The sequence below is a fragment of the Camelus dromedarius genome, chromosome 3 (assembly GCF_036321535.1).
Source record: "Camelus dromedarius isolate mCamDro1 chromosome 3, mCamDro1.pat, whole genome shotgun sequence".
NCBI lineage: Eukaryota > Metazoa > Chordata > Mammalia > Artiodactyla > Camelidae > Camelus > Camelus dromedarius.
Genome location: NC_087438.1, coordinates 115,824,741 through 115,836,742, shown reverse-complemented (window position 1 = coordinate 115,836,742; position 12,002 = coordinate 115,824,741). Strand labels below are relative to the sequence as shown.

At 62.3% G+C, this 12,002-nt stretch overlaps 1 protein-coding gene across 30 annotated transcripts in view; it reads right to left on the bottom strand.

Annotated features, from left to right (window-relative positions):
- Window positions 1-11,698, bottom strand: part of OBSCN (obscurin, cytoskeletal calmodulin and titin-interacting RhoGEF) — a 169,985-nt gene extending 158,287 nt beyond the window's left edge. For 29 of the 30 annotated variants that reach the window (XM_064484554.1, XM_064484556.1, XM_064484555.1 and 26 more), the window contains exons 1-9: window positions 11,537-11,698; window positions 7,311-8,325; window positions 5,873-6,142; window positions 5,352-5,612; window positions 4,285-4,593; window positions 3,557-3,823; window positions 2,552-2,836; window positions 1,578-1,853; window positions 619-894 (exon numbers count right to left, since the gene is read on the bottom strand). In XM_064484554.1, the coding sequence (XP_064340624.1) occupies window positions 619-894; window positions 1,578-1,853; window positions 2,552-2,836; window positions 3,557-3,823; window positions 4,285-4,593; window positions 5,352-5,612; window positions 5,873-6,142; window positions 7,311-8,298 (2,932 nt within the window). In that variant the 5' untranslated portion in view covers window positions 8,299-8,325; window positions 11,537-11,698. The remainder of the gene's footprint in view (window positions 1-618; window positions 895-1,577; window positions 1,854-2,551; window positions 2,837-3,556; window positions 3,824-4,284; window positions 4,594-5,351; window positions 5,613-5,872; window positions 6,143-7,310; window positions 8,326-11,536) is intronic. The other variant, XM_064484574.1, reaches the window with a different exon arrangement.
- Window positions 11,699-12,002: the final 304 nt, after the last annotated feature.

Sequence of the window (12,002 nt, the reverse complement as noted above, 5' to 3'; positions counted from 1 at the left end):
AAATTGTCCTCAGTGAGCCAAAGGACCCCTCGTCAACAGCGGGGTCTACCTCTCCACCCCCCGGGAACAAGGTCTGCCTTATGCCTGGCTCTGCGCGATAGAACACGGAACATTCTGGGACTGGTGAAAGCAAACCTTAACAAACCCTGAAGCATTTACTGTTCCCTGAATGGAACCCAGCCACCACATGAAGGAGCTCAGGTGATCCACATGGAGGAAGAGGCCCTGAGAATGCAATGTACCTGGAGAGCATGGCCCCAGAGCAGAGGACAACACGGTCCCAGACATAGGAATGAGCCCAGCCAAGAAGAGAGAGCTCCAGAAGAGAGAGGCCTGCCATCCTGGCCTGCCATCCTTGCCAGCCCCCTGACTAGGACATCTGAGGCCAGGCTGGAGCCTCCCGTCCCGGCCACCATCGCGTGGAGCAGAGATGAGCCACGCGTGCTGAGCACTGCTTAAATTCCTGCCCGTGGATTATTCCCCTGGGCTACTGAGGTCTGGAGCTATTTGTGTGACTGCCTGATACGGGCCAATGAGTCTGCTGCCGTCCCCCACACTGATATGGTTCCTCCGGGCCTGTTCCTGTGAAATGCTCCAACGTCTGCTTCATCAACTGACCTGTGACGTCCAGGTGGAAGGAGACCTTCTGGCCCCCAGCCTCGCAGCTGTACTCCCCGGCGTCCGCCTTGCCCGCCTGCTGCACCACCAGCCTCCGCCCACAGCCCGTGGCCTCCACACGCACTTTGGAGCTGGAGCTCAGCTTCTTGTCGTTCTTGTACCATGTCACCTCCGTCTGGGCCTGGGCCACCTCGCAGCTCAGCGTGGCACTGGCCCCCGCCACGGCCTGCACTTCACTGCGCACCGGCTGCTCCTTGGCAAACACCGCCGAGGGCTCTGGGGACAGGCAGGGAGGGATATATGATCAGAAGCCCTGGCAAGATGAGGTTCCCTGAGTCCTGGAGCCACAGCAGACCTAAGCTCTAGACCCCTGGCAGCCTTGGGTCCCCACCACAGGGATCCTCTGTGACCAGGTGCTGCACAGGGAACCTTCCATGGGCACTGGTGGGCCAGATGCCCCAACCCCTCCTGGGTGTGGTAGGAAGCAGCCTCAGAGCTCCGTGGTGGGCAGCCGAGCCCCAGAGCCTGGGCTCAGACAGAGGGCGGCGTGGGGGGGGGGGGGGCATGGCAGAGTCTTTCTTGTAAGACTTTGTGAATCTGCCAAGAAAACCCAAGGCTTCTAGAAAGAACCAGGGCCTCAGATTCACCCAGATCCAAATCTAACTTTCTAAGGACACTTTCAGCACTTTTTGGGTTTGCGCCACCTTATCTCATCTTTAAAGACGACAAGGGCTTCAAATTTCCTTCTTATCTTTTATTTTCCAGACCCACATTTTCCACCCATATGTATGTTAGTTTTGTGGGTAATTTCTTCACCCAAATCTAGAAGCAACTGCCCCCACCCCCAAGTATTCCAAGAGGAAATGAAGGGAGAGACAGTTTGGCCTTGCAAATGCTGGACAGCTGGATGCAGCCAGACCTGCTCCCCACCTCACAAGCCTGGGAGGAGGTGCACTCACCGCAGACACGCAGCCGGAAGTCCACAGAGTCCTCTCCCACTCGGCAGGAGTAGGTGCCCTCATCCCGCGCAGTGACAGAAGCAGCCACCAGTCGGTGCCGCGTACCCTCATCTTCCTGAGAGAAGCGCTGGCTGGCTTTGCTGAGCTCTACGCCGTCCTTGTACCAGTGCACACGCGTGTGGGCCTCTGAAGTCTCGCATTCAAAGCAGGCTGGGCCCCCAGCCACAGCGTCCACACAGCCACCAGCCGTGTCCTTGTGCAGAAAAGGTGTGAGGCCTACAAGGGCACATGGGCAGGTCAGGGGGCCGGGTCCTGATCGTGCACATGCCCACGCGGCTAGCAGATGAAGGTGCTGGGGGCCTCAGGATCATGCGAGACACCGGGCCCTCGCCCAGACCAAGGCCCCTTCAGGGACGCGGCCAGCCTCAGCTGCTGATTTCCAGCCACCCAACTGCCACCCACCAGGCAGCTCCCCTGCTACTGAGCAGGGGCCCCCCCAGTGGGGTTGGTGGGGGTCCCTGGTTCCTGGGGCTCACCTGAGCCTGCCCTGACTCCCTAGCCTCCTCACGAGGTCGGCCGGTGGAGTTACTCAGTCCCCTGCCTTCCCAGTAGGGTCACCTGCCTCCACCCCATTCCCCAACTGTCTCCACAAGGTGGGCTGAGCTCCCCCCACACACCCCTACCTTCCCCTCAGGGTCACCTAGACCTATCTGACTCCCCATCCTCTTCATGGGGCTGGCAGAGCTGCTTTATCCCCAACCCCCTCCATGAGGTCAGCATAGCCCCCGGTCCCCCAGCTCCCTGGGGGCTACCTGAGCCAGCTTGCTCCCCCACCTTTCCCACAGGGACAGAGAATAGCAGCTCCTGCTGCTCAGAACCCCCAGACCCCCTGGAGCTGGGGGACAGAATGTGTGGCCCTGGCCATGGTGGCGGCCCAGAAGGGACACGGATACACACACATGTCCCAGTGTCACCTTGCACCAACAGCTGGTAGGCAATGCGGCTCCCGTGGCTGACACACTCATACAGGCCCGCGTCTTCTCGCTTCACATCCCGCACCAGCAGTGCGCGCCGGCCGGCTGATGCCTGCACCTCGTACTTGGGGCCTGGGGGCAGCGTGTGTCCGTCTTTGAGCCATGTCACAGCTGCAGCCTGGTCCGACAGCTCGGCCAGGAGCTGGGCCTCCTCGTGCAGCCGGGCCAGCACCTCCCTTGCTGCTGCTGCCGCCGCTGCTGGACGCTTGGTCGTCAGCCCCGGGGCTGTTGGCAGCCACAGACAGGTGGACAAAGCGGGTGTGGATGGAGAGGAAACGGGACAGAAGGAAAGTGGTCAGAGGAGGGAGGGGGAGGAGGCAGGAGAGTGGGATGAAGGAGCAGACAAAGGGGGTGAGGATGGAGAGGTGTGGACAGAGGGAAAACAGGACAGAGGGAGCATGGACAGAAGGGAGGGGACAGAGGAGGTGTGGATAAAAGGGGTGTGCACAGAGGAGGGTGTGGACAACGGGGCATAGATGGGGGGTGGGGAATGAGACAGAAGGGATGTGGACAGAGAAGGTGTAGACAGAGGGGGAGAGGACAGAGAGGGAAGTGGACAGAAGGGAGTGGAGAGAGGCAGAGTGGACAGAGTAGGAAGAGCCAGATATGGTGGAGGGGAGTCAGAGAGGCAAGACGAAGAAACAGGACCAGAAGCGGAGTAGAAGGAATCAACAAAAGGAGGGGAGAAAGGAGAGGGAAGGGGGACAATCAGACAGAGAGGGAGGCTCTGTGCCCTCGGGGCTCCATAGTCCCTCCCCCACTCACAGCTGGTGGCCTTGCGCACCTCATGGCCTGGCCCCATTCCAGCCAGCAGCCCACCTGCCCTGGGAGCAGCAGCAGCTCCCCCAGGAGCCCTGAGAGCTGGGGGTCTCCTATCCCACTCCCACCCCCTGGAGGAAACGGGGCTCAGAGGCGCCTCGGGGTCACAAGAAGGGGTGGCCCTACCTCGGACCTCCATGCGGATGCTGCTCTCGATGCCGTTAGCCACGAACTTGAGCTCAGCGCCGTGCAGGCTGACAGGCACCGAGCGGATGGTGAGAGTGTGCCGGGTGCCGGCACAGTGTATCACGTACACGCTGCTGGCCCTCAGGGCCTTCCCATCCAGGAACCACTCGCCTGCCGAGGCCGTAGTGAGGTCCACGGAGAAGGTCACCTCACCTCCTTCCACTGCCTCCACTGCCTTCAGAGGTGTTTTCACAGCCAGCTGGGGGGCTGTGAAATGGGGGCTTCAGGAAGGAGCTGGGCCACTGCCCCCTTCTCCTCCAATACCTGGGCCCAAATGACCCCTCCTCCAGGAAGTCCACTGGACAAGCGCACAGAGACCACAAGCGAAAGTCAGACCCAGGATAGAGAGGGGACAAGTCAGAGCCATCCGAGATCCCCTTCGGATCCCACAAACCCGGTAGGGTGGGGCAGCTGCCCAGCCCAGCGTCTTGGGGCTGGTGGGTACAGACAGGTTCCTGGGAGCTCAAGTCCTGTCTCGGGGTCCTTCCCACAGAGGAGTCTCCAATAACATCAGGACCCTGGTCCCTCCCCTCTGCCATAAAGAGGACCCATGAGTCACTCAGGCCTCTCCAAGGCTGGGCTACACTCTGGGTCTGGGTGATTCAGGAGCAGACGGCCCCACAGATGGTTACCAGGACACCATGGAGAACACAACCTTCCAGACTTACCCAGGTGTATAGTCCCCGGGAACTCAAGGTAGGGGCTCTGGCCAAAGGTGTTCACAGCTGACACCCGGAACTGGAACTCCCCCTCCTCAGCCACACCAGCCACAGTCAGCTCAGGTGTGGCCACGCACTCGTCTTTGTGGCACCGGCTCCAGGTATAGGTGCCCAGTCTCTTCTTCTCCACCAGGTAGCCATCGATGGCCACAGGGCGGTCGCCGTGGGGTGGCGGGGACCAGCTGAGGGTCACGGAGCTCTCTGTCTTGGCCTTCACCACAGGACCCTCAGGAGCATGTAGGGGTGGTCTCCTGGGAGCTGGGCAGAGCACAGGCCCATGTCACCAGCTGGCAGCCCCTTCCCCAAGCCCTAGGTCCAAGACCATGATGGGGGAGTGGGATTGTCACAGAAGTCCCAGCCCTCCCAGGGAGCACTTCTCTGATGATCTGGAATGGCCACAGCCCAAGGGGACCACCAACCCAAGAGGAAGCTGTGAGCCCATGGCCCCAGTCCTGACTCTGTGGCCATTTCTCTGCTTGCAGTGGAAAGTTTACCCAGTCCTCAGGGGCCACACTCAGCCCAGGGCCACCATGAACTGTCCACGTGTCCTGGAAATGAATTCTTTCCAGTTCTCAGCCTTGACCCCATCTGCTCACTGGGGTCTTGGGTTGGACACTGGTTGAGGCAGGACACAATGACCCTTCCAAAGGTGCTGAGACCCACATGCTGAGGCTCATCCCTGGCCCCGGCAAAAGGCTGACCCTGTCGGGGCCAATCGCAACACCAAAGGCCACAGAAAGAGGACGCACTCAACCCCTACCCACTGGGCTTCTAGAACAACCTGCACCTTCTAATTTGATTCTTGGGGTGGGGGGGCCACCAGGACTCCCACTTTGCAGATACCTAAGAGAGGGCATCAAATGAACCATGGGCCCCAGGGAACCAGAGCTATAACCTAGGTGGCCCCTGCCCCTCATGGCGCTCCCCCCAGCAGGCTAAAACACAGAGCAGGGCCCAGGGGACTGAGGGCAGATAAGCAGCTCCCTCCATCTGACAGGTACTCCCTAGGCCCTTACCTGACACACAGAACTGGGTGGATGTCCGGCAGTCCCCAGCCACAAAGGCCACCTCACCCATATCCTCCAAGCTGCACTGGGAGATGATCAGCGTGTGGCACGTGCCTTCGGCAGTGATGGCCACTCGGCCCCCGGCCACCATCTCTTTCTGGTTCCGCAGCCAGGAGACAGGGCCCTCTGGCTTGGCCAGCTGCACACAGAACATGGCTGTGTCTCCCACTCGCACAGCTGTCTTCCTTGGGAGCCTTCGGAGGAGGTTGCCTGAGGTGGGCGGAGCCAGGGTTGGGGGTGGGAGGGGGTTGGAGCTGGTCAGACTAGATCCCTGCCAGCATGCCCTGATCCCACCTCTTTCCTGCCCCTGTCCCAGAGTGCCCGCCCTGCTCACCCCTCCCTGACCCGCCCACCGTCCCCAACCCCGACCCTGCCTGCCCATCTGCCCAGTACCTAGCCACCGCCCAGCTCCTGTGAGGCCTGGACCCCGAGCCCTGCCCGTCCAGTCTCTTGGGGCCCTGCCCGCCCACCTTGCACCGCCAGCTCGGCCACCGTGCGACTGCCCTCTGCGGTCTCACAGATGTACACAGCATCGTCATCAGAGGAGACGTTGAGCACGGTCAGCCGGCGCTCGGTGCCTGCCTCCTCGATGCGGTACTTGGCGCTGGCCCACAGCCGCGTCTCCTCCTTGTACCACGCGGACTCCGTGGCTGGCAGCGGCACCTCACACCGGAACGTGGCCGAACCTTTCTCTGGCACCTCCAAGTCCTGCAGCCGCTTCTTGAAGGGAACAGAGGGCTCTGCGGGAAAAGAGCACAGGTGAGTGGGGCCAGGAGAGGGGAGGGGGCAGACCGGAGAGGCGATGAAGAGTGAGGGGACGGGGAAGTGGGGAGGGACTGGGAGGTGGGTGACAGGGAAGGAGGTGGGCAGGGTAAGGGAGGTGTAAGACTGGGGTGGGGGCAGGGAGCCAGGACAGGGGTTGGAGGGGCTCCGGGGGCAGCAGGTGGGTGGGAGAGAAGGCAGAGGAGCTGCAGGGAGGGGAACAGAGGGAGCTAAGGGTGTAGCAAAAGAGGGAGGACACGGGATGGGAAACAGAATTTAAGAGCCCCCTCTCCCAAATATAAGGAGAACTCTGGAAGAGAAAGAGAGAAATGAGGCCCGTGAAGCCACAGCAAGCAGCCCCACTGAGCAGGCCCTTAATGGGCAGGATGGGGTAGGCTCACAGGGGTGAGGCCGCTGGACCTGTACCCGCCTGCGGAATCATGAAATCACTCAACTGCATGAGCGCACTTCCCTGCAAAAATGAAGATGCTGAGGGACCCACACAGAGGCTGAAAGGCCCTTTTGGAGATCCTACAGCTGGTAAAAAGTGGAAGTGGGACTCCAACCACAGCAATTTCCTGGCACCCCAGGAAATTCTGGTGGTGTTGCCTACACTTGCCCAGGTGCCCTGGATGAGCCTCAGACCTGGACAGGAGCCTGCAAACTGACCCAGAACAACCTTCAGGCTGCAGCCTGATGCAGCCCCAGCTTGAGGCCTCCAACAGTATGGGGTTTCTCCCTGCTCCTGCTCTCCTTCCATCTCTGCCAGGGAGACCCCCTTAGCATCCTGTAGGAGGGGTGGAGAGCCTGGGTCACCCTCAGCCTGGACAGGGCAGGCTCAGCCATTGGGCACCTTGCCTCCCAGGGGTAAGTGGTTTTGGTGACAAAGTGCTTTACTCTATACTCGTGTTACTCTCACAGACAATGGAACAGACTGAGGGTCATCCCATATCACCCCCATTTTGTGGACCCAGAAAAGTAACTGCTGCCAAGACCCATAACTACAGATTTCTCTGCCAGACAGACACAGGGCGGGGAGATGGCAGCGGCAGCGGCCGTTAGAAGAAAAGGATGGAAGGCCTGGGGAGGGGCCCCTGCCTGTGCTCACTGCGCGCTGGGACCGTGGGCCCGCCACCAGGAGCTCACCTCGAACGACGACCAGCACGGAGCTGTAGGTCTGGCCCACGAGGTTGGACGCCGTGCAGGTGTAGAGGCCACAGTCTGACTGCTTGCAGAAGAGGATCTTGAGCACAAAGTTCTCCTGGGCATCCTCGTACACCACGTGTCGCCGGCCCTCGGCCACCAGCTGCCCATCCTTCTTCCACACCGTCTCCGGCTTGGGCTCACCCGTCACGTAGCAGCTGAGGCGTGCGTGCTTGCCCTCGGTCACCGTGCAGGTGCGTGTGCCAGCCCTGGACGGCGGCGAGGCCGGGGCGCCCTCTGCGCGCATGGCTTCGCGCCGCCGCTGCAGGTGCGCCAGGAGCATGGCTGTGGAGGCCCCCGGTGGGCTGACCGCATCGGCGTCCGCATCCACCGTGAGCGCCGCGGCGGCGCTGGCGGCGCCCAGCGGGTTCTCGGCGTGAACCGTGTAGGTGCCGCCATCGCGCGGCCGCGCGGCCTGGATGCGCAGCGCGCTCGCCTCGCCGCTCGCCTCCACGCGCACGCGGGGGCCGTCGGGCGCGCCCAGGCGCCGCCCGTCCTTGGCCCAGCTCACCGACATAGGCGGCGAGCCCCGCACGCGGCAGCGGAACGTGGCCTCGGCGCCCTCGCGCACGCGGATGGACGTGGGCCGCAGCAGGAAGTGCGGCGCCTGCTCGGCGCACGCCGCCACCGCATCCACCTGCAGGCCGACGGCCGCGAAGGCCTCGCCGATGGCGTTGCGCGCGCGGCATACGTACTGCCCGCTGTCTCCCAGCGCCAGGTCCAGGATGGTGAGGCGGTACAGGTCACCGTCCTGGGCCAGGCGGAAGCGAGCGCCAGCCTCCACCGGCTGCTGGTCCTTCTCCCAGCTCACTTGTGGCGTCGGGTTGCCCACAATCTGGCAGCTCAGCGTGGCGTCCTTGCCCACCGACACCACGAAGGCCTTGGGCCGCGTTAGGAAGCGGGGCGCTCCACTGAACGAGGAGTGATCCATGGTGGTGGGAGGGGGGAGGTGGGGAACCTGCAAAGTAGGGTGGCAGGGAAGGCATAGTGGGGATGAGACCTGGGTGCACTCAAGAGCCCCCCACCTGTGCCCCACCTGGTCACTTCACCCATCCAGGGCTGCCTGGAGAACCCAGCTTAATGCAGGGTGAACACCTACACGTGGCCCCCCTGCCCCATCCCGGTCTCATCTCCTCCCACACACCCCATCCCTGCAGGTAGCATCACCAGATGGTACGGTGGTCCACAAGTGTAAATTTGCCTCTTTCTGGGCGTTTGGGGTTTGGCCTCACCTCCCATAATGGGCTCTTTTTAACTGACAAGAGCATCTCTTCCCTCCTCCAGGCCCGCTGCCCCAAACTCAAGGTCCAGCTGAGCAACTGTCCCAAAACACCAGCACCAAGCTTGCTCTCCTCCTGTGTGGCATCTGCCATGTTGTATCTCACCACAAAGACCTTCCCTGTCCCTCCTGGGCCACTCCAACTGCCATCGGGTGTCCTGTCCCCTCCCCACACACTGTTCCTTCCTGTGGCTTAAACCTCCAATCTACCTGGTCTCACCCAGTCAAAGAATGGCAATTCTCTGCACCCTAACAGGGCCTGGCCGTGGAAGCTTATAGTAAGTGCCCACGTTTGGCCTGCCCCTCTCTCTGACTAAGGCACACCAGAGGTCACAGGTTCTCCACTCCAGCAGGCTCTCCGAGCCCTCTGCTCTGCGTGCCGCCTTTGCCCCCCATCCTCCCTCCTCAGTGACTTCCCCCAACCAAGCACTTGGGATGCACTGCAGGCTGTGTGCACAGCTGCTCAAACCTCCTCGCTGGGCATTGCCTGCAACGGGGAGCCTTGTACACAGAGCCTGTCCCGCTTACAGCAGCTCTGGGCCAGGGCACACCTCACCTCTCCTGGGGTCCTCCCACCTCCCCTCAACCCTTGAAGGGGTGTAGTCATCAATGAGCAAAGAATGGAAATCCTGCAGCTGGTGGGGGGTTGCCCACCCCCCCCTTGCTGTGAGTGCCTGCCTCCTTCCCTTGGAGACTGAAGTTGGGAATGGGGAGGGGCAGGGGCAGTGCCTTCAATGATGTCTGTAGAGGTCAATCAGAGAATCCCCCAGCAGGAGAGAATGACCAGACTGGCTAACCAGGCCCAACCAGGGGGCCTTCAGGTAGCATGGTCACTCTGCAGTTCTTGGCTGTGGCTTCACTGGCTGTGGGCTCTGCCAACGGGGCACCTTGTAGGGACGGGGCTGGCACCATCAGAGCTGAAGGCCCCAGGCTGACGCTGGCCTCTGCCCACCCCAGGTTGGGCCCCGCTGGCCCCGGGCACAGGTGGGTGAGATTAAAATCGGGCCTTGCCTGCACAGGGCCTTCTATATCGACAGCCAGCACAAATGGGCCCCACTGGGCCCTGGGCTGGCCCCAAGCGCCTTAACTCTCTTCACCCCAGGAGCCGGGCCTTCAGTGTGGGCTGCCCACCGGGGCAGTGTTCCCAGGCCCTCTGGCTCCTCGTCCTGTGATTCAGGACCTAATCCCGTTAATCCCTCCCAAGGAGGTGAGCCGGGACCGTCCTGCTGACTCACTGTGCAGTCAGCGCCTCTGTTCTTTATCCACACCGCACCCCCACGGCCTGACTGGGCTCTTGTCCTGGGCGAGTGGCCACCTGCCTCCATGGACACCCTCCTGGGCCTTGGCACCCCTCTGTGGAAGGATTACTTTGACACCAGGTCCCCGGGGGCCTGAGTTCTGAGCTCTTCCAAGCGCACCCCGTCTCCTGAGTCATACAGTCAGTCTCTGGGTTCCCCAGGCAGGACATGGCACCCTCCTCCTGCCACACCCAGAACAGGTGTGAGACTCTGCTCCAGGCTGATGAGTGAGTACGTGCAGGGGCCTGGGGGCCACTTCCACAGCTGGCAGCCTCTGTGAGCCAGGAGGACAGGGGTGGGGAGGGAGATCTCATCTCTGCACATGCTTAGGGGACCAGCCTTCAGCAGATGTACAAGGGTGGGCAGAGACCCCAAGATCCTCCAAAGCCACCGGGGGTCATGCTGCTGTTCCGCTCCCTGTCCAGAGCCTGCATTCCCCACTCTCAATGCGGCAGAACTGCAGGGATCTAAGAGAGTTCACCCAAACATAAGTGCCTTGACAGCCCACAGCAGTCCCGCCAGACAGGGGTCCCCACTGGTCAGCAGGACCAAGGCACCCCAAGGTGCGCCCGAGGACTCTGAGCTTGGGGAGAGGGACCACCCAAAGACCCTCCGGGCACTGGGCCATCTGCACCATCCCCCTCCTCCCTGTGCCATGTTGGGAGCTGGGGCTGCTGGAGCTGCAGCTGCACGGGCAGAAACAGGAGCTTCTGGAGGGGAGACTGAGCCAGGACCTCCACCGCGGCTTCTCAGGGAAGCCCCTTCCTTTCTCAGATGCCCACCTTGGAAGGTACTTCCCTGTGGACCCCACTTGGGCTCCTCAGCCCCTCAGAGGCCCTGGCTTGGCGCTCACACTGAGGCCAGGACCCCCTTGCAAACCTGCCAGGGAGCCTTGTGGCTGACCCGTGCCACACCCACAGCCCCGCCACCCTTGCTTTTCCAGAACTTGGCCACTCTTGGGCCCCTGTGGGGTTTGGGCCATTTTCCAGATGAGCCCAGAGTGGGAAATGGCTCGCAGCCTGATAGCAGGACCTCTACCAGCCCCCTCTCAGAAGCCCTGTCTCCCTAGCTTGCCCCCTCTTCCCGCCCCCCAACCCTGTTGCCCCCATGCCCTTCCAGAAAAGACTTCCAAGGGCAGCCCCTGCAGTCTGTGCCTTCCCCTTAGACCCCTGGGCCCGCCAGCTTCCTGAACTCCAGGGGAAATTCTTTCCTGGAGTCAGGTGTCACTGCCCCACTGGCTGTCCCCTCCGCTGAGCCAACAGGCCCAAAATAGCCCCAGCTGTCAGCGGGCATCCATCTCAACAGAGCTGGGGGCAGGGCTAGCCAGACCCTCAGGGCAGTGGGCAAAGGAGAAGGTGGGTGCGCCTGACGCCCCCCGCCGCCTCAGCTGCTCCCTCCCAACGTGAGGGTCTGGCTCAGGTCACCAATGAGTCAGGGGCTGGAATCCATGCCCCTAACCCCAGGAGCAGCACAGCCTGGTTGAAACTCTACCCCAGGTCCCTCCGTCCCCCAGAGCCATGACCTTCAGCCGAGACATCCTCAGGGGCACGGGATGGCCCCCCCCCACCCCTGCCTGCCCTTTGCCTCCTCACCTGTCTCTACCGGGGGCACTGGGCAGCACTCAGGTGGGGGGTTCAGATGGTGGGGCAGGGCTGCTGGGTCTCACCTCCCTCCACGGGCCCAGGACCGACAAGGCTCCCGCCCAGCAGCCCGCACTCCTGCCGGTCCTCAAACTGGACAGGGACGAAAGGACAGGCGGATGCTATCAGCTGAAGAAGGCTGGGCCCGCCCCCACCCCGCCCCCACCACCGCCAGCCTGCCCAGCCCAGCTCCAAAATAGCCCGGGTGTCACTGCCCCAGATTTGGTTTCACCCCTGGCCCCAGGGAGGCAAAGGGCAGAGGCTCTGGGCGGCTGGGGGAGGAGGAGGCATGTGTGCTCTGGTGATGGTGCCTGTGGGACCGGGGCCCTAACTCGTGAGGACCCCTAGTTGGACCAGCATCCTGGAGTGCAGGGCAAGAAGGAGAAAGGGGAATCCAGTACCACTCACAGGGGCACCC